This window comes from Mauremys mutica, chromosome 12 (genome assembly GCF_020497125.1).
Source record: "Mauremys mutica isolate MM-2020 ecotype Southern chromosome 12, ASM2049712v1, whole genome shotgun sequence".
NCBI lineage: Eukaryota > Metazoa > Chordata > Testudines > Geoemydidae > Mauremys > Mauremys mutica.
The window spans coordinates 7,116,325-7,143,238 of NC_059083.1; the positions used below are offsets into that span (position 1 = coordinate 7,116,325).

Consider the following 26,914-nt stretch of genomic DNA (forward strand, 5'->3'; position numbering starts at 1 on the left):
TAGGCTTTGATTTTCAGAGGAGCCTAAGAGTTGTATTTCATTAGGATTTGAACACCTGACACTCTTAGGGTCCTTGAAATCTCAGACTGTGATTGTAAATTCTCTGGGGTAGGGAGTGTCTCACACTGTGTCTGTGCAGCGTCTGGCACAACGTGGGCCCTGATCTCAGCTGGGGGAGGGACTGTCTCTCCTTGTGTGTCTGTGAAGCGCCCAGCAGAAATGGGCCTGATCTCAGCTGGGGGAGGGACTGTCTCTCCTTGTGTGTCTGTGCAGCGCCTGGCACAATGGGGCCCTGATCTCAGCTGGGGGAGGTACTGTCTCTCCTTGTGTGTCTGTGAAGCACCCGGCAGAAGGGGGCCCTGATTGGAGCACTGCCATAATGCACATAACGTCATCCCAGAAATCAAATTATTTTTATACACTGAAAACAATTTTAGAAGCAAAGTGATTTTATAATTTTGAACCCTTCCAAACAGCCTGATCCCCAGCTGGTATAAATCGGGGGACGTTCCATTGGAGACAATGCAGCCAGAGCCCCAGCTGGTTGAAATCAGCCATAGCTCCATTTGAATCAGTGGGCCCAGGCCCCTGGCTGGTGTGAATCAGTCTTGCCCCCATTGACTTTACTGGAGCGGCCCAGATTTCCCCCAGCTGAGAATTTGTTAGTGGTAATAAAGACAAACACACGATATTTTGCATTCCACCTCTTCAAACAGAGTCCCCAATCCAGCCGGTTAAATGAGCACAGCTTCCTTTTGGCAAATCCATTTATAGTCAGTGTTGCAGATTTCAGACTTGATCTGAGTCTTCTTGACTGCAGCACAGCTGTTCTCTTCCGCAGGACCCGATATCGTGAATCTAAGGAGTGAAGGAGACAGTCACTATCAGTGTGTTCAGAGGTGGAGCAGAGCAGCTTTTCTCCTTCCTTCCAGGACACTGGGGTCCCAGCCATCATCTCTCGTCCTTCCCTAGGTAGGCTAATATGTAAAACAAGTTGGTATGTTTTGGAGAGATGTACATGGTACGGAAACGTGCAGCGAAGTGTTTAATGTGGGTGCTCCTTCAGAGAGGCCAACCTTTTAGAACCCTTCAAATCTTCTGCTTTTGAAACATACATGAAAAGTTGAGTCAGTTTCAAATTTCAGTTAAAAAATTGGAAAGTTTTGATGAAATTTGTGACTTTTTTTTCCTAGGATTGGGTTTTTTTGACCCACTATTAAAGTAATTGGAACTTTTCTCAGTGTTGAAACTGATCAGATTTCGAATTCTGAAATCTCAAATGTTTCTTAAAAAACAAGAAAAGATTTTTAAAATGGTTTCCCCTGTTGTAATTGGTTCCACAGGCGCCATGGGTGCTCCCAGGCTGTAGCACCTATGGGGAAAAAAATAGTGGGTGCTCAGCACCCACCCGCCAATCAGCTCTTCAGCACCAGGCAGGAGATGCTGTGGGGAGAGGGCGGAATGTGGGCAGGAAGAGGCAGAGTGAGGATGGGGGAAGGAGCAGAGTGGGGGCAGGGCCTCGGGGTGCAGCAACGGTGGAACACCCACTCAGAAGAAAGTTGGCACCTGTGACCAGATCTGCCAAGGACTGGTGAGCCTAGTGTTGCCAACCCTCCAGGATTGCCTTGGAGTCCCCAGGAATTGAAGTTCAATCTTTAATTATAGATGATGATGTGAGTAAACCTCCAGGAATTCATCTAACCAAAGTTGGCAACTCTAGATGAGCCCATGCAAACGAAGACCTTGATTCATTTATGTATTTGCTTAGCTTTCCTCCCCTGGGTCCTGCCATTCACTGCAATAAAAAGAACAGGACGACTTGTGGCACCTTAGAGACTAACAAATTTATTTGAGCATAAGCTTTCGTGGGCTACAGCCCACTTCATTGGATGCATAGAATGGAACATATAGTGAGGAGAAACATATACGTACAGAGAACATGAAAAGGTGGGAGTTGCCCTACCAAGTCTAAGAGGCTAATTAAGTAAGATGAGCTGTTGTCAGCAGGAGGGAAAAGAAACTTTTGTAGTGATCATCACGATGGCCATTTAAGAGAATTTGACAAGAAGCTGCGCGGATACTTAACATGGGGGAAATAGATTCAATGTGTGTAATGGCTCAGCCATTCCCAGTCTCTATTTAAGCCTAAGTTGATAGTGTCTAGTTTGCAAATCAATTCAAGTTCAGCAGTTTCTAATTGGAGTCTGTTTTTGAAGCTTTTCTGTTGCAAAATTGCCACGTTTAGGTCTGTTACTGAGTGGCCAGAGAGGTTGAAGTGTTCGCCTACTGGTTTTTGAATGTTATGATTCCTGATGTCACATTTGTGTCCGTTTATTCTTTTGCATAGAGACTGTCCGGTTTGGCCAATGTACATGGCAGAGGGGGGTTGCTGGCACATGGCATATATCACGTTGGTAGATGTGCAGGTGAACAAGCCCCTGATGGCGTGACTGATGTGATTAGGTCCTATGATGGTGTCACTTGAATAGATATGCGGACAGAGTTAGCATCGGGCTTTGTTGCAAGGATAGGTTCCTGGGTTAGTGTTTATGTTGTATGGTGTGTGATTGCTGGTGAGTATTTGCTTCAGGTTGGGCGGGGGCTGTCTGTAAGCGAGGACTGGTCTGTCTCCCAAGATCTGGGAGAGTGAGGGATCACTCCAATGAGACTTAAAGTTAAACTCATGTGTGTTTGCAAGATTGACCTTTATACTGTAAAATTAATGGATGAAATCCTTCAACCGCAGATTCCCCATTGACTTTAATGGGGATTTCACCCTATATACTTATTGCAGACTGATGTCAAATACTAATCAGGAAACACTCACAGTGTTTGATTTAACGGGGAACCATCCACCCAGGTCCACTTCCTCCCTGGGGAGGTGATGTTCAGTCCAATCCACACCGGATTTTGATTTCCTGTAAGATTCTGTGTGAACTCCTGTGAAATGGACACGGGGTCAGAGAGAACAGAACATGGTGGAATTCTCTGTCTCCTGATGCAAATGAGACCTGATCTTTAGTTTGGGTTTTGATCATTAATATCAGTGACAAATCAGCACTAGCTGAAATGCCAGTTGAAAGTTCTGTAAACATAACAAATAACTTACACTACTAATTAACAACTGAGTCAGTCCTGTTCCCCTCCACCACGATTTTGATTAATTTTGTTTAAAATTTTTAATGAACTTCAGTAAACATTCTCAATTTTTTTTAAATGAAATTATTTTTTACAATTTTTTTGTGCTGGCTTTTTTTAAACACAGCTCTAATGAATAATTAGTAACATTTCAGCCCTGGGCAAACTCTCCGCTGTTATCCAGCGTAATGTTGCTATACAACTGTTACCCAGCTGCCCCACCCCAGAAGTAGCCGCAGCCCAGTGATAGCTGAACAATCCCCGTCTCCAGTTTGCACCTCATCATTGTAGGACCGTAAAATGCTTTGGGATCTACTATTAATGTATTTATTTAATATATTTAGGCCTGGAAAGATTCAATTTTTATTGGTAAATGTTGACTTCAGTGTGGACGCACAAACTGATGAAAAAATATTTCCATTGATGATCATAAACATTAACAAAGAGGCAAAAAGTAAGAAAAACCCTGGTTGAGACGTTAGCATTTGATTTAAGGATTCTTCCTTTGTATATTTTGATGTTACAAAACTTGATCTTTTTGAATTTCAACATCTACTGTCAAATAATTATGGTCGGACCTCCCTGCCCAGTGTCTGTCCCCGCTCCGTGATTTCCCACAACCGTGGAAATGTGAAGCAATAAAAATGGCGGGGAAAGTACTTATAAGCCACAATTCTGCACCACTAAAAAATTACATTGATAAAAATCTTTAAAAATTATTAAAAATAAATGGAGACTATTTCACTTTAAAATTTTCCAGTGAAAAATAGAAAAATTGTGAATGTAAATGTTGCTTTCAAAAGTTTGTTGATAGAAAAATAAAAAAAGGGTTCTTGACCTGCGCTCATTAACAAGGACACAAATATGTTAGGTGAAGTTTAGCACATTCTTTACCAGCTCCTCCCGGTCCTGGATCACGAGCAGGTGAGATCCCCTCCGTGAGCAGTCATCACGGCCCCAGCTCCAGTACTGATTCTCTTCCGACAGCCAGTAGCACTTGTCCCTGTGCGGCACCCAGTGCCTGGGGCAGAGTTTGCACCCGGAGCCCTCTGGAGGGGGAAATGGAACAGTTCTCAATAGCGGGTCTGATCATGCTACCGGGTCTGATCATGCTACCAGCTCTGACCAGCTTCCCCCGCAGAGCCGCACGGAGCCTTCCCGCTCAATGTGTTAGTGAGACAACGTGCAGCGCATTGGCACAGCTCTGGGGAGCATGGCAACATCATACCAGCATTGGGTGCTCTGTGTCAGTGCTGATCCCAATAACTCCACGTGATGCAGGTTAGTGGAACGGGGGGCTCGGAGGGGGCATTCTCCCTTCACAGCCATTACTGGCTCCAATGCCCCAGTGTGGCACGGGGGGGTGCTGTTAGGCCATCAGAGGCTCAATAGGGGGCGCTGTCACCTTGCAGCCACTGCTCACCCCAGTGCACCAGTGCAGTGCTAGGGGGCGCTGTGCTGCAGGGCTCAGTAGGGAGTATGCTAATGTCAGTCAATGCTGGCCCTGATCTCAGCTGGGGCAGTGTCTGTCTCTCGCCGTGTGTCTGTGCAGCCCGGCACAACGGGGCCCTGATCTCAGTGGGGGCAGGGACTGTCTCTCGCCGTGTGTCTGTGCAGCGCCCGGCACGACGGGGCCCTGATCTCAGTTAGTGCCTCTAGGTGCTACACATGTAATACACGTATCACCTGAAGAACTATATAATCTTATTACGCTATTATGGCTCCAGCTGCCTGTCCAGGGCTCTGACCATCCTGACTGGCCACGAGCTGTCACAGCTGAGGCTGTAGATTCCTGGCAATACTATAGGCAGGGGTTGGCAACCTTTCAGAAGTGCTGTGCCAAGTCTTCATTTATTCACTCGAATTTAAGGTTTCGCATGCCAGTAATACATTGTAATGTTTTTAGAAGGTCTCTTTCTATAAATGTATAATATAGAACTAAACTATTGTATGTAAAGTAAATAAGGTTTTTAAAATGTTTAAGAAGCTTCATTTAAAATTAAATTAAAATGCAGAGCCCCCCGGTCCAGTGACCAGGACCCGGGCAGTGTGAGTGACTGAAAATCAGCTCGCATGCCGCCTTCGGCACACGTGCCATAGGTTGCCTACCCCTGTCATAGAGGCTTATGAAAGGATGGATGGGATAGAGAGGAGGTGGGAATGAAGGTGTCTCGGCTTTATGTAAACATCCGGGTGTGTAACAGTGAGGGTGAGTGACGGGTTGGATGCAGGATGTGGGGGGAGCGGGGGGGGGGTTACCTGCTGAGCTGTTTTCCACCCCACACAAATTTCGCTTCAGGCAAGATCGGAAACCCTCCAATGTACGGTTGCACGCTGGTGTGTTTTCATTGATCTCACATGAATTGCTCTGCTGAGCGGTCTGCTGGACGGCTGCTGTTGGGCGAGTCTGGGATGGGCACTGACCAACTACAAGATAAATAGAAGCGAAAAATTGGAAAAGACAAGGCCAGATTCTAGCTGGGGTAGATCAGCCGTATCTCCATCCACAGACGCTGATTTCTGGATTTCCCAGAGGGTGATGCACCCCCGCTCTGTCCTGAGGCCCCGCCCCTGCCCTACCTCTCCCCCGAAGCCCCACCCTCACTCCACCTCTTCCCCCCCGAGGCCCCGTCCTTGCTACGTTCTTCTTGCCCCCACTCCACCCCCCTTCCTCCAAAATCCCCTTTCCCATCCCATCTCCTTCTCTTCCCCCTGTCCCCTCCCCCTGCCCTCCGAACAGCTGATCAGCAGCCAGCCCTGGGGCCACACTGAACCACTGTGGCTGGTGGGTGCTGAACCCCTATTATTTGTCTGTGGGTGCCTGAGGCCCGGAGCACCCCTGGTGTAGGTGCCTATGGCTCCATTGGTATCAATGGGCCAGATCCCAGCTGGTGTGACTTGGCCGTAGCTCCATGGGAGTCGATGGGCAGATCCCCAGGCAGTGTAAATCAATGACCCTAAGGCAATTTATAGCAACTGAGAACCTGGCACAGTTGTCCCAGAATCACAACGTTCAAGGCTAGTAGAGATCATTTGGCTCATCTAGTCTGACCTCCTGTATCACCCAGGCCAGAGGCCGCCGCTCAGCGATTCTCGCATTGAGCCCCAACAAGGTGTGTTGAGTTCCCGGAGCGTTGCTGGGCCGCAGCCCAAAACCCACAGCCGGGGGCTACTCACCCAGGACAGCCAGCGCTATCACAGCTCCCAGCAGGACGATGTTCCCGGCCCAGCCCACCCGATGCCAAAGCGGGCACTGCGGACGAGCTGCAAGAATCAACGGGGGGAAATGCAGAGCCTGTTTGCATGCACCAGGGGAGATAAGTGCCTGTGGTGCACCCACACCCATTGACATCTGCAAGGTGACATCTCTACCCTTTATCACACTGGCCTGGCCTGTTTGCAGTTCTCACCTGTCAGTGGAAAGAAGCCCCCTTGTTTGACTGTGGCTAGGGGAGCAAATAGTCTGCAAAAGTCTCTGAGAAGGAGGTGGATCAGACACTGCTCTTCTCAGCTCAGCAGATCAGGAAACCCACTGCCGGAAGTGTGTGAGAGGGGGGAGGTGAACGTGTTATAATGCATCTGATGAAGTGGGTTATAGCCCACGAAAGCTTATACCCAAGGAATAATACTAGAAGGAACTGGAGTTGGTAACAGAATTCTGTCCTCCTAAGGAACTCATCTGGCTCCGTTTCTGTAGCAGCCGAGCGCCTCATCGTAACCCAGGAAATATTTACCCTCCCTGCGCTGCTCTGAGACAGGGCAGCGCTGTTATCCCCACCTTGTGTAGATACCAAGGCCAGAAGGGACCTTTGTGAGCCATCTAGTCTGACCTCTAGGACAGCACAGGCCAGAGACCTGCCCCAAAATAATGCCTGCAGCGGAGCTGTCAGAAAAACATCCCAGCTTGAGTTAAAAACGGTCAATGATGGAGAATCCCCCGTGACCCTGGTAAATTGTTCTACGGGTTAACTACTCTCCCTGTTATAAATGTACCTGTATTTCCAGCCTGAATTTGTCTAGCTTCAAGTTCCAGCCGTTGGGTTGTGTTAGACCTTGGCTAGACGGAAGAGCCCGCCATGAAATATTTGTACTGACAGCCTGGGCTCAAGTCACCCCGTCACCTTCTCCTTGTTACGCAGACGAGATGGAGCTCCTGGAGGCTCTCACTGTAACGCAGGTTTTCTAACCGTTTAATCGTTCGCGTGGCTGTTCCTTGACCTCTCTCTAGTTCATTAACCTCCTTCGTGATCCGTGCACACCAGCACTGTCCGCAGAGCCCAGTAGCGGTGGTACCGGTGACAGAGACAGAGGTAATAGAACTCTGCCCTGTCTCTCTACGCCTGCTTACAGGTGGGAAACTGAGGCAGCGAGTGATGATGGGCCAGCTTTCCTAAGGTATTTAGGCACCTAAAAAAAGGCTGTTTTTTTTTAAAGCCTCTAAATCCCACTGAAGCCAAATTGCTCAGGCACCTAAGCACCTGTGGGAGTCTGACCCTATGTGCCTGGCTCAAGGCGACACGGAGTGTGCAAAAAAAGGACCTAACCCCAGGTCCTCCAAGCTCTGGGCAGGTGTCCTTCCCGCCCCGGGCCTCAGTGACCCTGTTCCAAACCCAGAGTGACTCCACTGCAATGAATTGTCAGGGTTGGATTTTGAGCTCAGTGACCAGAGGTAAATCCAGAGCAACCCCACTGAAGTCAGTGGAGTTAAGACCAAATTCTGATCTCCGTGACCCTGGTGTAAATCCAGAGTTAATGCACTGAAGTCAGTGAAGTTGTGCCCGTTTACACCAGATGGGGATCTGACCCCTAGTGCATTGCTAGACCTGCTATTTATCAACATTACAGTCAACATTACAGCCTCCCAAAATCCACACCCCTGAAAAACCGCCACAAAGCGAAGTGCACTCACTGTGATGCTGTGCCAGGGCTGACGTGTCGCTGGGCAGGGAGCCTGCCGGGCAGTTTACATAATCATAGACTTCTCTATGAGCCATGGCCAGCAAAGGCAACAGCTGTGTGTGAAGGCACCGTCCTAGCTGTGTGTGAGCTAAAATGAACACACCCCCACCAGGAAATACTGTCTGTTGAAACCTGCCACCTTCTGACCACTGCATGGGCATTGACGAATGGCTGAACAATTTGTACCTTCTTCCCTAGCTGCCTTTTAAAAAATGCCAGGAGAGTTGGGTGCTCGACCCGACTCCGATTCAATGCAGATCCTAACTCAGTTAGGCAGCAAATTCCGATCTGGAGCCAGGCAGAGCCAGTGCAAGCGGTCTTGTGTCTAGCTCCTGCCCCTCTGCTTTTGTCTGTGCTCGGAGAATAAAGGGTCTATGAGTGGGCTGCCCACGGCGGTTAGCTGTCAAACGCCGGTGTAGCTATTTTAGCTGAAGAGGCAGAAATGAGCTCGGAAGGAGGGTGGGTGGACAGTTTTCCATCACAATGTTTCAGTAACATGATTTTTTTTTTCCCAGAAAGCAGCCGCTTTCCTCCAAAAGTTTGGAATGTTCGTCCCCCAACTAACAATCCCCCACCCAGCAAGAAAAGGTTGCAATTGGAGGGGGGGGGCGGTAAAAGATTTTGTGTGGGGAGGATGCACAAGTAGGGGAAAGTTTCCACTGAAAATATTGATTAAAATGGTGGGGGGGGGGAGGGAAATCACTTCCCATCAACATTTTCTGGGGGGAGGGGGAAACAGCATCTCCCAACATTTGAAATCCAACTTCTCTGGCCTGGTTTAACTGCGTGGTCCAAGGGGCGGGAAATTGTTTTTATTATTAATTATTTGCCTTGGGGCAGTTGTTTCATTCTCTGTGTAGCTAGACAGACTTTCCCTCCCTTAGCACCCTAAAAATGGCAGCGTGGGTGTTGGCTCAGGCTCGCAGCTCACGGCCAGGCCTGTTGCCTGCCTTCCCCTCGGTCTGAGCTCAGGCCACTAGCCCAAGTCACAGCACCGTCCCAGCCACCCTCCCAGTTTTCGCATGCTAGCGACGCCCAAATCTTTTCACAAGTAGCCCTGCTACTTGGGAGCAGAGCATGGCAATGACCTGCTCTGAATGCACATGCTCCCCAGCCGGCCTTCAAACCTCCGTGCTCATTGACTGGCTGAAAAAGTCACCCCCCTGTCACTGAAGTGCAGAAGACCTTGCCAGCCCACCCACTGCTCTGAAGGTGATGCTACGCCCCGGTGACCTAGGGTGAGGTTTAGAACCTAGCATGAAAACATCTGGAGAACATGGCTGTGTAGAATGATTAATCATTCCACAGATTTGGAGCTCATTAGGTCGTCTTGTCTAACATCCGTAATGCAGGCCAGAGATTTATCTGTAATGCCACAGCAAGTCCATGGCAGCTGTTTGAGACAGGTGTCTTTTAGGAAGATGCCTTAATTTGATGATACTTGACAATGCTTTCCTCCAGTGTGAATAGATATAGCGCCCAACGACAGGCCCCTATAGATCTGTGTGAAAGTGTAAAACATTTTGGGGTTGGAAAAAAGAGCCTTTTCAAAACCAGACATTTTTACCCCAAAATGTACTTTTGATGGGTTTTTTAAAAAACAAAATATTGAGTTATTTCCCATTTTTCCTTTCCCTCTTGTGACAAAATTGGGGATTTTCTTAATGTTTCACAGGAATATGGTGCGTGCCTCAGTTTCCCCTGTGTTCTTCATGTTTAACGAGGTGGTGGGAGAGGGTTTGTTGGTGCAGAGGACCCTCCAGGTGTGACCTCGCCTAGAAGCCAGGATCCCGGACAGCAGCCTGGAGATGGGGTACCCTTGCGAGTGGTGACCTGGAGATGGGGTACCCTAGTGACTGGTGACCTGGAGCACAAGTCCTGTGAGTCCATGACACCCCCCTTTTTTCCTCCTTTTTTTTTCTCCAGTGACAAAAGGGAAAAGATCAGGGGGAGGGGTGGAAAGAGGAAATAACCCACAAACACCCCCCACCCCGAAAAATGGGGGGGAAAAATGAAAAAGTTCTAAAAGAAAATTCTGATGAAAATTTCCAAACACACACAAAATTAAATAAATGAAACATTTAAAAACTTTAAAAAAAAAAAAAAAATCCATAGATTCTAAGGCCAGACTAGACCCCTGTGATCATAGTCCTGGGGTAGTCAATTATTTCTTGTCAAAGTCCCAATTTCTTGGTCAAGGTCTAGTCAATGTCCACACTCCAGAGAAAATAATTAAATAATAATAAATAAGTAAATAAAAAGATGTCAGCGTTCATTCAAAAGCATCTGGCAGTCTGGCTCTGGCCTGTGGTCCATTTGTTGACTACCCCGATTTAGTCTGACCATATAACACAAGCCAGTGAACTCCGCGGAGTTCATTCCTCTTTGAACGACAGCCGGGCTTTCAGAAAAAGATCCAGTTTTGAGTCAAGAATTTGGAAGCTTTCGTCCCTTTTTTCACAACCAGCCGTAAGCCCTTGTCACGGAAACTGATCCTCGTCCCGTTGCATTGTGGGTCACTTTTGCTCAGGATTGTGGGAGAAATCTGTCCAACTTGGGGAATTGTGGGAAGAGGGAATAATCCACGTGGCTGCAGGGAGGATTCCCAACAGGATTTATTCTTGTGTTACCGTAGCACCAACCCTGACCCTAACCCAGTGCTGCTCTACATACAAATGGTCAGTATTTCGCATGGGCAGAGTCGTCTAGCCAAGCGATGGCATCTTCAGTGGCGCGATGCAGTTCTAGGCCACCGCTGACCTAGTCGGCAGGCATTCATCGATCGGCTGTGTCGCACCGCAGCTGCACAAAGGGCTGTCACGAAGGCCCCGGTGACACTGATTGGCTGCACAGAGACCTTGCCCTGGAACCTGCTCAACAGGGACCACTGGCGACGGGGAAGATCAAAAGCAGACGGCCAGATTGTGGGGTCGGCGACAAGGGACTGGTTGGGGATTATAACAGATCCATTCCTCTCGCCAGAGCGTTTCCGCCCTAACATCCTGCCGTGGCGGGTGAGACCATAATGGGCGACGTGACGGTTTGTAAAGGTCATTGGGCAGGGGCAGGCTTGGGCTGGCGTGGACTTTCTCCAGCAACTTGCGAGTGGCGACCTCTCGTCTGATACGGGGAGGAGCGATATTGCTCAGGACTGGGAGCCGTGGGAGTGGAGTCGGACGCAGGGTGCTGGAGATGAGGCACAGGGCGGCAGGTAACTGCGTATCCACCAGTTTGGTGTGTGACGATCGACTCCATACTGATGCGCAGCACTCGGCCACCAAACACGAGGGGGCAAGGGCCTGGTAAGTGACTCTGTGTCAGTGTTTTCAGCCTGCGCCCCGTCCAATCAGCACACAGCTGCGGCCCATGTGACATCCTCAGGGTCATACAGGTGGTATATATAGTGTTTGGACGCAGCCCACATAACACATAGGGGAGCTGCATATGCGGCCCACAGTGGTAACTAGGTTGAGCACCACTGCTTCTGTCCTGGAGAGCTTCCAACGAAAAGGCCAGACAGAGGGTGGGAGAGGAAACAGAGGTGAACTGACTTGCCGAAAGTCACCCAGACGGCCGAGCTGGGACACAAATCTAGGTCTATTGAATCCCAGTCCGGTGCTGCCCCACCCACTGGACCACACTGCTGCTATGCAATGAGTATGCAGGAGTACCTTAGAGCCCGTCACACGGCATCATCTCACGCCGCAGCACAAGGATCTTTCTGCAGCCGGCCGAGCAGCGATTCAGGGATGCAGAAGAAGAGCTCCGGTCCTGGAAGAGATCCGTGGACCAAGAAAGACGGAGGACTGGTCTGCACAGAAAACTTCTGGCAGGATAGCAGTGTGTCTCGGGGTGTGGGAGAGGAGACAGTGCTAGGTCGATGGAAGAATTCTTCCACATCCCTGCATGTCATCTCTCGGGAGGATCTCTCCCATTTCTGTCCACACTGCAATGCTGCAGCTGTGCCACCGTAGCATTGAAAGTGTAGCCATCACCAGGCAGCGTGACTGGCACATTGTTACTTACACAGACAAAACAGGGGCTGCTGCAACTCGCCCCAGCAGCATCAGGGCTTGCAAACTGAGCTGCAGCACCTCACACCTCCGCGAGCAGCCTCAGTGTCTGGGGGCCTTGCAGGAAACCGTCTTCAGGCAAGAATGTCTCTGCTAGGCGAGCAGCTTCCAGCAGCCCTTTGCACCCACACGTTATCAGCTCTGGCTCATCAGTCCACCCCTGTTCTCCCCCAGCTGCGTCCCACTTCCTCAGCTGCTGGGATTCTCAGTGTGTCTCAGAACAGGGCCTCCTGCTGCTGGGAGCTGCAGATCGGTTTCCTGGAGACATGTCCTTGTTTCAGGCCACACGGGACCACTAGGTCATCTAGCCTGAAATCCGGTACAATGCAACATCCAGAGACCTGCTTATAGTGGGGGGAGCAGAGCGAGGGCGGCGGCTTCGGCAGACATTACTGAGCATGCTCAGGTCCATCTAGCCCAGTATCCCGTCTTCCACCAGTGGCCAGTGCCAGGTGCTTCAGAGGGAAAGAACGGAACCGGTAACCATCCAGTGATCCAGCCCCAGTCCGTGTGAGCATGCTCAGTACAAACCGAGCAGCAAATCTGGGGATGAGGGCACGTGACCCCGCATGCTCCTCCCCCCCTCCCATGCATCACCTCTGCTAATATCTTTTATTGGATCTGTTGGGGAGAGAGACAAGCCTTTGAGGTCCACCGAGCTCTGCTGCCTGTCTGGGAAAGGGCCTCAGAGTGTCACAGCTCAAAACAAGGTGGAAGAGATGGTGAAGCATAAGGAGTTACCAAGAAACTGCTCCAAATAACACAGGCCAGAGAATCTCACGATGTTACCCCTGTACTGAGCCCAGTGACTTGTGTCTGACTAAAAGCCTCTTCCTGAAAGGCATCAAGGGACGGTGCATCCACCACTTCCCTTTAGGGTTTCTTCCAATTATTAATCACCCTCACATGTGCCTTGTTTGTAACTGGGATTTGGCTCTTGTTCTGCCTTTCTTGGCTACATTAAAGCACCTTCAATGCCCAGTATTTTGTCCCCATGAAGATATTCAGTTAGTATCTATTTAATGCCAGGTACAGCCTGTTGTTAGAGCCAGTCAGGAAACGGAGGAGGAGGGATTCTGAGGAATAATTTTGACAACAATGAAAAAAAATCTTTTGGCAGAGTTTTCAAAGGAGAACTGAAGACTGGTTTTCCTAGTGCAAAACCGAAACTTTCAAGAAATGTGACCATTTAAAAATGTTGGCATAACGATGACACCATAACCTCATACCTTAGTTGCAACCTATGCCAGTGCATGGAGTTTTCCATTGTCAGAACTCCACACCGTGCGGTTAGCTACACTGATGGATGCATTCTTCCGTCGTCTTCGCTACGTCTGCAATGACCGTTCGGTTGGAATAGCTGTGTCAGTCAGTGATGTGCGCTCTTTAGAAGAACAGCCACACTGGGTCAGACCAAAGGTCCATCTAGCCTCAGTATCCTGTCTTCCGACAGGGCCCAATGCCAGATGCTTCAGAGGGAATGAACAGAACAGGGCAATTTAGTGAGTGATCCATCCCGTCGTCCAGTCCCAGCTTCTGGCAGTCAGAGCTAGGGACACCCAGAGCACGGGGTTGCATCCCGGACCATCTTGGCTATGGAGAGACCTATCCACCATGAGATTATCTCATTCTAGTTTTTCACAGCTCTTAACTGATGTAGCTACACCAGCCTGAATTTACGAGCTAGTCTACACTAGTGGGTTCGAGTAGAGGTGGGAATAGAAATCAGGATAGAAATTTCCCCATCGCTAAATCCTATGTACAGTGCTTTGAGCCCTATAGCTAGAAATTAGCCTGAAATGCAAGGAGATGACTATCCAGTGGTGGTGTTCCTAAATCTGTTAAATCACTGTCTCCGTGAACAAAAGAGGAATCGAACTGGGGATAGTGACCAGACACTGGCTTCAGGAATCCCAGTCATTGCACAGACTAAAAGGGTTAAATACATCATAGCTGCTTATGTTTACACACGACTATGGTTGTGTATTTTATTACAACGCTGGCCATGCTCCCTCCATTGGTGCACAGTCAGACCCTGCCCCCTAGGGGTGACAAGCAGATAAAACAGTGAATGAATCCTGCAGTGATTCTCTCCAGTGGCGGTAAAGTTGAATTGTCCTGCTCTGAGTTTTGTGCTATACAATGTGCTTAGTGAATTTTGTTGTCACTTTAGCATGTGGCTGGGGAGATGGGGAGGGGATGGAGAAATGGAACCAAATTCACTTGGGTTTGAAATGACACCGCTATAAATAGTAGAAATCATTTTCTGAAAATATTTGGCCTAAATTTTTTTTCCAGTGTAGAACAACTTTTCAACCAAATCAAACATGTTCCCAGCAAATTTTTGCTTTGGTCAAAATTTTCTCGCTTTTTCCTTGAAACAACAGAAAACAAAAGCCAGTTTCCCACAAAAATTATATGTGGGTTTCCTTGAAAAAGTGGAAATCAGACATTTTTGGGGTGAAACTTTTCCATTTTCAATAAAAATGTTCCATTTTCAGTTACAAAAAAGTTCAGATTTTGAATATTGAAGAGAATAAAATTTTTTTTTTCTGAAAATGGAAAACATTTTTACAGAAAAAAAAATCTGTTCCTGAGCAGGGCCTGTCTCTCGCTGTGTGTCTGTGCAGCACCCGGCACAATGGGGTCCTGATCTCAGCTGGGTCCTCTAGGCGTTACCATCATGTATACAATAATGTCCCAGGAATCTTTTAATACTCTGAAGACAATATTAGAAGCACTGTGGAAAAAATTATAGATTTATTTATTTTTTTAAATAATCAAAGGGCCAGATTCCCAGCTGGTGTGAACTGGCCGTAACTCCATTGGAGTCAATGGGCCCAGACCCCCAATGGGTGTAAATTAGTATTGCACCATTCACTTTATTGGCGTTACCCGGATTTACGCTGCCTGAGGCTTTGTTAGCTGAAATAGAGATGAGAACCCAGGATGTTCTGCATTCCATATATGCAGACAGAGTCCCCAATCCAGCCATTTAAATGAGCACAGCTTCCTTTTGGCAAATCCATTTATATTGAGTGTTGCAGATTTCAGACTTGATCTGACTCTTCTTGACTGCAGCACAGCTGTTCTCTTCCGCAGGACCCGAAACCGTAAACCTGTGAGAGGAGTGAAGGAGACAGTCACAATCACTGGGTTTAGAGGTGGAGAAAAGCAGCTTTTCTCCTTCCTTCCAGCATGCTGGGGTTCCAGTGTCATCTCTAGTCCTTCCCCAGATAGGCTAATACATGAAACAAGTTGATATGTTAAGTCCAGACCTGGTGGAGAGGTGCACAAACTGCACATGGTACAGAAACGTGCAGCAAAGTGATTAATCAGAGTGCTAGTGCAAAGAAGCCCATCTTTAGAACGGATGCAAATGTTCCGCTTTTGAAACTTACATGAAAAGTTGAGTCAATTTCAAATTTAAGTGAAAAAATAGGGAAGTTTTGATGAATTTTGAGTGATCTAGTTTTTGGACCAACTTTGGAGGCAGTTGGGACTTCCTCAGTTTTGAAACTGAACAGCTTTTGAATTTTAAAGTCTCAGATGTTGACAAAAACAAGAAAAGATTGAAAAAAATCCTGTTTCTCCCCATTTTGTAACTAGTTCTGCCCAGGAGCGTGGGGCCGAGCAAAGAGAGACCCGGATCTTGCAAACCTTTATGCACTTGCTTTGATTTCCTGCCATGCATACTGCCATTCACTTCTATGAGACTTAACCCCAGGTGTGTCTGCAGGATCGAGGCCCTTACACTGTAAGATGTAATGGATGAAATCCTTGCCCCATGGAGGTCAACAGCAGATTTGCCATTGACTTTAATGGGGCCCAGGGTTTCACACTATGTATTTATTGCAGACTCATGTCAAATACTAATCAGGAATCACTCACAGTGTTTGATTTAACGGGGAACCATCCACCCAGGTCCACTTCCTCCCTGGGGATGTGATGTTGAGTCCAATCCACACCGGATTTTGATTTCCTGTAAGATTCTGTATGAACTCCTGTGAAATGGACACGGGGTCAGAGAGAACAGAACATGGTAGAATTCTCTGGCTCCTTTGCTCACGATGCAAATGAGACCTGATCTCTAGTTTGGGTTTTGATCATTAATAGTGGTGACAACTCAGAACCAGATGAAACTCCTATCCCCTGTCTGTGTGTTCCATTCTATGCATCCGAAGAAGTGAGCTGTAGCTCACGAAAGCTCATGCTTAAATAAATTTGTTAGTCTTTAAGGTGCCATAAGTACTCCTGGTTTTTTTGCAGATACAGACTAACACGGCTGCTACTCTGAAACATAACAAACAATGTATGGCATTAATTAATAACGGAGTCAGTCCTGTTCCCCTCCACCAAGATTTTGATGAATTTTGGTTATCATTTTCGGTGAACATCAGTAAACATTCTCCATTTTTTTTTGAATGACAATTTTTACAATTTTTTGTGCTTTTCTTTTTAAACACAGCTCTAATAAAAAAATTAATAACATTTCAACCCTGGGCAAACATGTCAGCTGTTACCCGCCTACTGCACCTCTTTCCATATAGGATTCTGTACTGAATGAACAAACCCTGTGCAACGTTGCTATACAGCTGTTACCCAACTGCCCCACCCCAGAAGTAGCCGCAGCCCAGTGATAGCTGAACAATCCCTGTCTCCAGTTTCTACCTAATAATTTTAACACTAAAATGTTCTGGGATCTACTATTAATGTATATATTTATATATAAATGTAATTGTTCCAAGCCTAAGTATATAGGCTTGGGATGATTCGATTTTTATTGGCAAATGTTGACTTCACCTTACACACAAACTGATGAAAAATAGTTCCACTGACAATCAAAATTTACAGAGAGGCAAAGTAAGAAAAATGTTATTTGAGAACTTAGCATTTAATTTAAGGATTCTTACTGTGTATATGTTGACTGTTACAAAACTTAACCTTTTTGAATCTCAACATCTACTGTCATTAACTAATTATGGTCCGACCTTGCTTCCCAGTGTCTGACCCCACCCGATGATTTCCCACAACTGTGAAAATGGATAAAAAAAACTTCAAATCCATAATTCTGCACAACTGAAAATTTAAATTGTTAAAAAATGATTAAAAATAAATGGAGAATATCTGTTGAAATTCTGAGAAAAACCTAATGTTTCATTTCACTTTAAATTTTTCCGATGAAAAACAGAAAAATTGTGAATGAAAATTTTACTTTCAAAAGTTTGTTGCTGGAAAAATAAAAGAGGGCTTCATGACCTGCTCTCATGAACAAGGACACAAATATGTTAGGTGAAGTGTAGCACGTTCTTTACCAGCTCCTCCCGGTCCTGGATCACTAGCAGGTGAGATCTCCTCCATGAGCAGTCATCACGGCCCCAGCTCCAGTATTGATTCTCTTTAGAAAGCCAGTAGCACTTGTCCATGTGCGGCATCCAGTACTGGGGGCAGAGTTTGCACCCAGTGCCCTCTGGACGGGGAAATGGAACAGTTATTAAAATAATGGATCTGATTGTTCTGACCTGCTCCACCAGCAGAGACACACGGAGCCTTCACACTCAACGTTTTAGCGAGACAAAGTGCAGCGCGTTGGCAGAACGCTGGGGAGCATGGCAAGACCATAACACCACGGGGTGGTCAGAGTAAGTGCTGGCTCCAATACCCCAGTGTGATGCAAGGGGGCGCTGTGCTACAGGTTAGCAGAGCTGGAGGATCAGCAGGGAGCACTCTCCCCTCCCAGTCAGTGCTGGCCCCAATGCCCCATTGTGGTGCTGTGGGGGCACCGGGGGGCTGTGTTCAGTTATGAGGGTAGAGGCTCAATAAAGTGCTCTCACCTTGCAGTAGGGAGAACAGAGGTCCCAATTTCATAGGGACAGTCCCAATATTTGGGGCTTTTTCTTATATAGCCACCTATTAACCCCCACCCCCATCTCGATTTCTCACGCTCGCTATCTGGTCAGCCTACCTTGCAGCCACTGCTCACCCCAGTGCACCAGAGCAGTGCTAGGGGGGCGCTGTGCTGCAGGGCTCAGTAGGGAGTATGCTAATGTCAGTCAATGCTGGCCCTGATCTCAGCTGGGGCAGAGACTGTCTCTCGCTGTGTGTCTGTGCAGCGCCCGGCACAACGGGGCCCTGCTCTCAGCTGGGGCAGGGACTGTCTCTCGCTGTGTGTCTGTGCAGCGCCCGGCACAACGGGGCCCGGATCTCAGCTGGGGCAGGGACTGTCTCTCCCTGTGTGTCTGTGCAGCGCCCGGCACGACGGGGCCCTGAGCTCAGCTGGGGCCGGGACTGTCTCTCCCTGTGTGTCTGTGCAGCGCCCGGCACGACGGGGCCCTGATCTCAGCTGGGGCAGGGACTGTCTCTCCCTGTGTGTCTGTGCAGCGCCCAGCACAACGGGGCCCTGATCTCAGCTGGGGCAGGGACTGTCTCTCGCTGTGTGTCTGCAGCGTCCGGCACAATGGGGCCCTGATCTCAGCTGGGGCAGGGACTGTCTCTCCCTGTGTGTCTGCAGCGCCCGGCACAACGGGGCCCTGATCTCAGCTGGGGCAGGGACTGTCTCTCCCTGTGTGTCTGTGCAGCGCCCGGCACAACGGGGCCCTGATCTCAGCTGGGGCAGGGACTGTCTCTCGCTGTGTGTCTGTGCAGCGCCCGGCACAACGGGGCTCTGATCTCAGCTGGGGCAGGGACTGTCTCTCGCTGTGTGTCTGTGCAGCGCCCGGCACAACAGGGCTCTGATCTCAGCTGGGGAGGGGCTGTCTCTCCCTGTGTGTCTGTGCAGCGCCTGGCACAACGGGGCCCTGATCTCAGGTGGGGCAGGGACTGTCTCTCGCTGTGTGTCTGTGCAGCACCTGGCACAGTGTGACCCTGATCTCAGTGCCTCTAGATGCTACACATATCAGGTAAAGAACTATAAAATCATAATTCACTATTATCACTAAAGCTGCCTGTATCTTTCAACGCTCAGATCACCCTGGCTGGCCAGTAGCAGTCACTGTTGAGGCTGTAGATTCCTGGCGATATTAAAGAGGCTCATGAAAGGAGAGATGGGATAGATGGGGTGGGAACAAAGGTGTCTCGGCTTTATGTAAACATCCGGGTGTGTAACAGTGAGGGTGAGTGACTGGTTGGATACAGGATGCACGGGGGTTACCTGCTGAGCCGTTTTCAATCCCACACAAATTTTGCTTCAGGCAGGATCGGAAACCCTCCAGTGTACGGTTGCACGCTGGTGTGTTTTCATTGATCTCACATGAATTGCTCTGCTGAGCAGTCGGCGGGACGGCTGCTGTGGGGTGAGTCTGGGATGGGCACTGACCAACTGCAAGATAAATAGAAGCGAAAAATTGGAAAAGACAAGGCCAGATTCCAGCTGGGGTAGATCAGCCGTATCTCCATCCACAGACGCTGATTTCTGGATTTCCCAGAGGGTGAAACACCCCAGCTCTGTCCCGAGGCCCCGTCCTCGCTCCACCTCTCCTGCTGAGGCCCTACCCTCACTATGCCTCTGCCCCCAAGGCCCCACCCTCACTATGCCTCTTCATGCCCCCCACTTCACCCCCTTTCCCCTCCCCCTTCCTCTCCCCACTGTCCCCTACCCCATCCTCTTCTCTTCACCCTGTCCCATCCCGCTCCCCCGCCCCTCCGAACAGCTGATCAGCAGCCAGCCCTGGGGCCATGCTGAACCACTGTGGCTGGTGGGTGCTGACCCCTATTCTTTTTCTGTGGGTGCCTGAGGCCCGGAGCACCCCTGGCGTAGGCGCCTATGGCTCCATCGGAGTCATGGGCCAGATCCCAGCTGGTGTGACTCGGCCGTAGCTCCATGGGAGTCGATGGGCAGATCCCCAGGCAGTGTAAATCAATGACCCTAAGGCAATTTATAGCAACTGAGAACCTGGCACAGTTGTCCCAGAAGCACAAATTTCAAGGCTAGAAGAGACCATTTGGCTCATCTAGTCTGAGCTCCTGTATCACCCAGGCCAGAGGCCACCACTCAGCGATTCTCACATTGAGCCCCAACAAGGTGTGTTGAGTTCCCGGAGCGTTGCTGGGCCGCAGCCCCAAACCCACAGCCGGGGGCTACTCACCCAGGACAGCCAGCGCTATCACAGCTCCCAGCAGGACGATGTTCCCGGCCCAGCCCACCCGCAGAGCGATCCGATGCCAAAGCGGGCACTGCGGACAAGCTGCAAGAATCAACGGGGGAAATGCAGAGCCAGTTTGCATGCACTGGGGGAGATAACTGCCTGTGGTGCACCCACACCCATTGACATCTGCAAGGCAACATCTCTGCCCTTTAACGCTCTGGCCTGGCCTGTTTGCAGTTCTCACCTGTCAGTGGAAAGAAGCCCCCTTGTTTGACTGTGGCTAGCTGAGCAAATAGCCTGCAAAAGTCTCTGAGAAGGAGGTGGATCTGACACTGCTCTTCTCAGCTCAGCAGATCAGGAAACCCACTGCCGGAAGTGTGGGGGTCGGGGGAGGTGAACGTGTGTTAATGATCATACAGAGATACAGTAAACTAGTGTAAACCATCAGCTAAACTGAGGCTGGACAGGATGATTCTGAGCATCTCAACTCATCTCCTGCAACAGCCGGGGCTGGGAATTTCACCCAGGATTTCCTGCCTCCAGCCCATCAATACGTGGTGGGATGAAAGCGAGATGCAGAACACATCGCTCAGTGACACACCTTGCAGAAGGTGTCATCTCGTAGGGATCCCTTTGTGCTGCGAGCCCGATTCAGCGAGGGGGAGGAGCTGTCAGACCCAGCACAGAGAGACCAACACTCGCCTTGGTTGTGAAGCCCACAAAAAAACTTGACAATGGCTAGGCTGAGGGTGCAGCTGCCGCAGCTCGTCACGGTGACCGTTATGGGCTCGTCGTTCTCCCCAACGTCTGTCTGTAACCTTCTGTCGTCTCCTGCCTTAGGCCCAGATTGGAAATGCCATAGGGCAGGGCACTGCCTTTTTATCCCGGGTTTGTGCAGCACCCAGCACAACGGCATCCTGGTAAACGACTGGGGCTGCCAGAGGCCACAATAATACAAATAATAATTAAGTGACTTGATCGAGGTCACACACACAGTCAGTGGCAGAGCCAAGAACCAAAATCAGGTTTCCCACGTGCTAGTCTGGTAGCCTAGCAACAAGGACATCTGGCCAAAAGAGGCACTCGCACTGATACACTGGAGTGGGACGGCCTCGGGGTGGTGACTCAGCGAAAGCCTTGCGCCCTCGGTGGTTCAGAGCCACGGCTGATCGGTTTAGGCACTAAAAATTTGTTGCTGTTTTTTAATCCCCTCCAGGAATCAGCCCAACTCTAGAAGGAACTGGGGTCGGTAACAGAATTCTGTCCTCCTAAGGAACTCACCTGGACCCGTTTCTGTAGTTCTGGGTTGTGATGGTTCCTCATCAAAACCCGGGAAATATGTACCCTCTCTGCACTGCTCTGAGACTGGGCAGCGCTGTTATCCACACCTTGCATAGATACCAAGCATAGGCACTGACTCAGTGGGTGCTCCAGGGCTGGAGCACCCCCAGGGAAAAATTAGTGGGTGCTCTGCACCCAGTAGCAGCCAAGCTTATCTCTCCCCCCGCATGCCCCACCTCCTCCTCCACCTACCTCTCAGCGCTTCCCGCTGCCACCAAACAGCTGTTTGGCAGCATGCTGGAAGGGAGGGGGAGGAGCGGGAACGCGGCATGCTCAGGGGAGGAGGTGGGGAAGAGGCACAGCCGGGGTGAGGATTTGGGGAAGGGGCTGGAATGGGGGCGGGGCAGAGGTGGCAGGGGGCTGGGTAGGGGTGGAGCCAGGGCAAAAGGGAGGTCGACCACCCACTGGTGGAAGCAGAAGTCGGTGCCTATGATACCCACGGGCGGCTCTAGGAATTTCGCCGCCCCCAGCAGGGTGGCACGCCGCGGGGGGTGCTCTGGCGGTCGCTGGTCCCACGGCTCCGGTGGACCTCCTGCAGACGTGCCTGCGGAGGGTCCGCTGTTCCCGCGGTTCCGGTGGACCTCCCGCAGGCACGCCTACGGATGCTCCACCGAAGCCGCGGGACCAGCAGACCCTCCGCAGGCACGCCTGCGGGAGGTCCACCGGAACCGCCTGCCGCCCTCCCGGCGACAGGCAGAGCTCCCCCTGTGGCATGCCGCCCCAAGCACGCGCTTGGCGTGCTGGAGTCTGGAGCCGGCCCTGATGATACCAAGGCCAGAAGGGACCATTGTGATCATCTGGTCTGACCTCTAGGATAGCACAGGCCAGAGACCTGCCCCAAAATAATGCCTGCAGTGGAGCTGTCAGAAAAACATCCCAGCTTGAGTTAAAAACGGTCAATGATGGAGAATCCCCCGTGACCCCGGTAAATTGTTCCACGGGATAACTATTCTCCCTGTTATAAATGTACCTGTATTTCCAGCCTGAATTTGTCTAGCTTCAAGTTCCAGCCATTGGGTTGTGTTAGACCTTGGCTAGACGGAAGAGCCCGTCATGAAATATTTGTACTGACAGCCTGGGATCAAGTCACCCCGTCACCTTCTCCTTGTTACGCTGACGAGATGGAGCTCCTGGAGTCGCTCACTGTAACGCAGGTTTTCTAACCATTTAATCGTTCACGTGGCTCTTCCTTGACCTCTCTCTAGTTCATTAACCTCCTTTGTGATCCGTGTGCACCAGCACTGGCCGCAAAGCCCAGCAGCGGTTGTACCGGTGACAGAGATAATAGAACTCTGCCCTGTCTCTCTATGCCTGCTTACAGGTGGGAAACTGAGGCAGCGAGTGATGGAGGGCCAGCTTTCCTAAGGTATTTAGGCACCTAAAAACAGCCAGATGTGATTTTTTTTAAAGCCTCTAAGTCCCTCTGAAGCCAACTTGCTCAGGCATCTAAGTACCTGTGGGGGTCTGACCCTACGCGCCTGCCTCAAGGCGACACAGGGAGTGTGCAAAAAAGGACCTAACCCCAGGTCCTCCAAGCTCTGGGCAAGTGTCCTTCTCCCTCCCCTCCCCCCCGTCCCTCGCTGCTTCTTCCTCTTGGTCTCACTACGTGTTGGCTGCATTCCAGTCGGGCAATGTGACGGCACAGGAGGGCAGAGCTGTGCAATATACTGTGTCTTGCTCTCACTACGCCCACAGCCTGCACTAAATCGTTTTCTGTGCCAAGTAAAGCTGCAGTCACTCAGTGCCGGGGTCATTTTCCTCACCACCCCCAATCCGGGCTCGGTGGCTCAGGACACAGCTTTCCAGATGGCCCCAGTCCAACAGCACCTCCGGCTGTGGGGTCTATGGGCAGATTTCCAGAGATTAGCACCCAATGCGCTGGGCTCCCCTGGAACCTAGCCACTGAGCTGGGTGCCCACCCGAAAGCCGAGAGCCCCTGCACATTTGGTCCCTGTTGTGGTGCTGAGCATTGTGGGAAAATGAATAAATAAATCCAGGCATAAAGGCCAGATGCTCAGCTGGTAGAAATCAGCAAAGCCCTGTAGACGGCAGTGGTGTCACCGCGATTTACACTGGGGCCAACCTGGCTCTTAGACTGTCGCTGGTTTGGAACTGTTCAGAGACACTGTCTCATTTACCAGTGCAGAAGCGAGTCAAAGCCTTACGCTGAGCTTCTCCTATGAGCTAGACCAGTGGTTCCCGAACTTCAACAACCCACAAACCCCTTTCACTAAAATGTCAAGTCTCGCGACCCTCCTCCTAAAAATGAATATTTCCAGGGATTTTCTCCTTTACCTGAGTATAAATTACAAAAGCAGTGATCTAGAAAATATAAAATTTGTTCTTATGACGTGCTTATTACACACTTTATTAATCATTATTATTTATCATTACAGTATTTTTATTACATTATGAAAATGGCAACACTCTTCCAAGATCTCCCTTTCGTAGCTTGTATCACTTTGAATAAGCCTGTTCTAAGACCAGGCTCCTAGGTTTCACCAAGGAGTATCAGATGTGAAACAGCAGGAAGGTATTTATGAAGCTAACTCAAAGAGTTCCTCCTACACAAGCATTCAGGTCTTGAGCAGTCCAGGCAAACAACGCACGTTACAACAAAGCTTAAACTTGTTCTTCATAATAATTTTACAGACAGCACTAGCTACCTACTTAATTTTAAAGACAGCAAAACATATCCCCCTCCCTTTCCATTTCTTCTAAGGAGTCTTGACATTTCAATCTCCTCAGTGGGATAGAGATGCTCGCTTTGACCTGCTTAGCTCTTGGAAGTCTCCAGGGCTCTGGGCTGCTGGCCCCGTGCTGCCCAGGGTCCCTCGGGACAGCTCTGTGCGCCATTAGGGATTTGTTTCCAGAGACCCCCCCCCCTGTAACATTTCACAAAGCCCCAGAGGTTCCCAAACCCCAGTTTGGGAGCCACTGGGCTAGAGAAACCTAAACCCAGACCCCCAGCTGGTGCAAATCAGCTGAAACTAGAGTGACCAGACAGCAAGTGTGAAAAATTGTGATGGGGTGGGGGGTAATAGAACCTTTTTTAAAAGAAAAAGACCCCAAAATCAGGACTGTCCCTATAAAATCAGGACAGCTGGTCACCCCAGGTGAAATGCCAGCACGGAGCTGATTTGCACATGTTGATTCTCTAGCCCTGCATAGTGATGCCCAGACAAAAATCTGTGTGAAGGTGGAAAGAAGGTGGCGTGTAATTTAATGGCAAAAGCTTTCCAGGGGTGTTAGAATCATCCTACCGCCAAGCACTGCCCCAAAATTGAGAGTTAAGGTTACCCTGAAAAGGAATCCAGGTCTGGAACTGCACAATTAAGGCGACCACACAACTTAAATCTGCTCTGTAGTGATGCCATGAAATGCATATACAATTAGGATGAACACGTTTTAGCGTTTTGGATGCTGGGTTTGATGAAGCTGATTTGAAAGAGACATTAGATTGTCTTCAGGTTATTTTCTTTCATAGAGCCAGAGCTGATTTCAGATCTCAGTGACCCTGTTCCAAATCTGGAGTGACTCCACTGCAATGAATTGTGCCAGGGCTGGATTCAGATCTCAGTTACCTTGTTCCAAATCCAGAGTGACTCCACTGCAACGAATGACCAGAGGTAAATCCAGAGCAACCCCACTGAAGTCACTGGAGTTAGGACCAAATTCTGATCTCTGTGACCCTGGTGTAAATCCGGAGTTAATGCACTGAAATCAGTGAAGCTGTGCCCGCCTACACCAGATGGGGATCTGACCCCTCGTGCATTGCTAGACCTGTTATTTATCAACATTACAGCAGCAAAAATGGACTCCCAGCCTCCCAAAATCCACCCCCCTGAAAAAATGCCACAAAGTGAAGTGCACTCACTGTGATGCTGATCCGGGGCTGACCTGTCGCTGGGCAGGGAGCCTGCCGGGTGGGTTAGATAAGTGTAGATTACTCCCCCCTCAGCCATAGCCAGCAAAGGTGACAGGCAGGGAGCTGGGTGTGAAGGCACCGTCCTTGTGTCTGAGGTAAAATGACCGACACCTCTTCTATCAGGAAATATTGTCTCCGTTGAACTATATCCACTTCTGACCACTGCCTGGGCTTTGGCGAATGGCTGAATAATTTGTACCTTCTGACCTAGCTGCAATTTGAGGGTTGGGTGCTCGACTCGACTCAGACTCGACGGCGATTCCAACTCAGGCAGCGAATCCCAGCCTGGAGCACCGGGCAGAGCCAGCGCAGACAGTCGTGTGTCTAGCTCCCTGCCCCTCTGCTTGTCTCTGTGGTCGGAGAATAAATGGTCTTTGAGGGGGCTGTCCACAGCAGCCAGCTGTCAAAAGCCTGTGTTGCTTTCTTAGCTCAAGAGGCGGAAATGAGCACAGGGTGGGTGGACAGTTTTCTAACAAAAGGGTGGCTTGGGGGTTTCACTCAAATGGCATTTTTTGCAGCAAGCAGCCCACTTTCCCCGGGAAAGTTTGGAATGTTCGTCCCCCAACTAAACTCCCCACACACACACACCCGAAAAGGAAAAGCTTTGGTCAGAGGATTTGGTGGGGAGGTTGCAGAAGAAGTGGAAAGTTTCCACTGAAAATGTTGATGAAACTGGCGGGAAAAAAAATCATTTCCATCAACGTGGTCCATGGACAAACAACCAGCATTTCCCAACGGTTGAAATCAAACTTTCCTGGCACGGTTCAACAGCATGGTCCAAGGAGCGGGAAATTGGTGGGTTTAATATTCATTGTTTGCATACGGACCTTGGAGCAGTTGTTTCATTATATGTGTGGCGAGGCTTGCGTTTCCTTCACTGCCGCTAGCACCTTAAAAACAGCAGTGTGGATGTTGCCTCAGGCGAGCAGCTCAAGTCCAGGCCTGTCGTCTGCCTTCCCTCAGGTCTTAGCTGAGGGGACTTGCCCAAGTCACTAGCACCGTCCCAGCCACCCTGCCATTTTTTTGCATGCTAGCTCCAGGGAAGTCTTTGCACAAGCAGCCCTAAGTGGGAGCAGAGGCTGGCAATGAACTACTTTCCTGCACGTTCCCCCTGCTGTCCTTCAAACCTCCTGGCTCGTTGACTAGAAGCTGGAGAAAAAGGTCACACACACACACACACACACTCCCCACTCCCCGTCAGTGAAGTTTTTCTTTCCACTGCAGAAGACCTTTCCAGCCCACCCACTGCTCTGAATGTGGTGCTACTCCCCGGTGACCTACCGTAGGTTTAGAACCCAGCATCAAAACAGCTGGTGAATGTGGCTGTGACAAGTGATTAATAGTTTCATAGATTTAAAGGTCATTAGAGCGTCCTGTCTAACACCAGAGAA

The 26,914-nt window shown here is 49.7% G+C and overlaps 2 protein-coding genes across 2 annotated transcripts; both read right to left on the reverse strand.

Annotated features, from left to right (window-relative positions):
• Positions 1-489: 489 nt before the first annotated feature.
• On the reverse strand, positions 490-8,140 carry LOC123345150 (killer cell lectin-like receptor subfamily B member 1B allele C). Its single transcript, XM_044981835.1, has 6 exons — positions 8,048-8,140; positions 6,316-6,402; positions 5,398-5,565; positions 4,033-4,187; positions 2,828-2,940; positions 490-858 (listed from the first exon to the last, which is right to left on the reverse strand). The coding sequence occupies exons 1-6, from the start codon at positions 8,130-8,132 to the stop codon at positions 735-737; spliced, it is 732 nt and encodes a 243-aa protein (XP_044837770.1). The 5' UTR covers positions 8,133-8,140; the 3' UTR covers positions 490-734.
• A 6,873-nt stretch (positions 8,141-15,013) lies between these two features.
• Positions 15,014-25,883, reverse strand: LOC123345149 (killer cell lectin-like receptor subfamily B member 1B allele C). Its single transcript, XM_044981834.1, has 6 exons — positions 25,473-25,883; positions 20,255-20,353; positions 19,321-19,488; positions 17,486-17,640; positions 16,062-16,174; positions 15,014-15,289 (listed from the first exon to the last, which is right to left on the reverse strand). Exons 1-6 carry the CDS (start codon positions 25,558-25,560, stop codon positions 15,166-15,168), a joined length of 747 nt encoding a protein of 248 aa, XP_044837769.1. The 5' UTR covers positions 25,561-25,883; the 3' UTR covers positions 15,014-15,165.
• Positions 25,884-26,914: the final 1,031 nt, after the last annotated feature.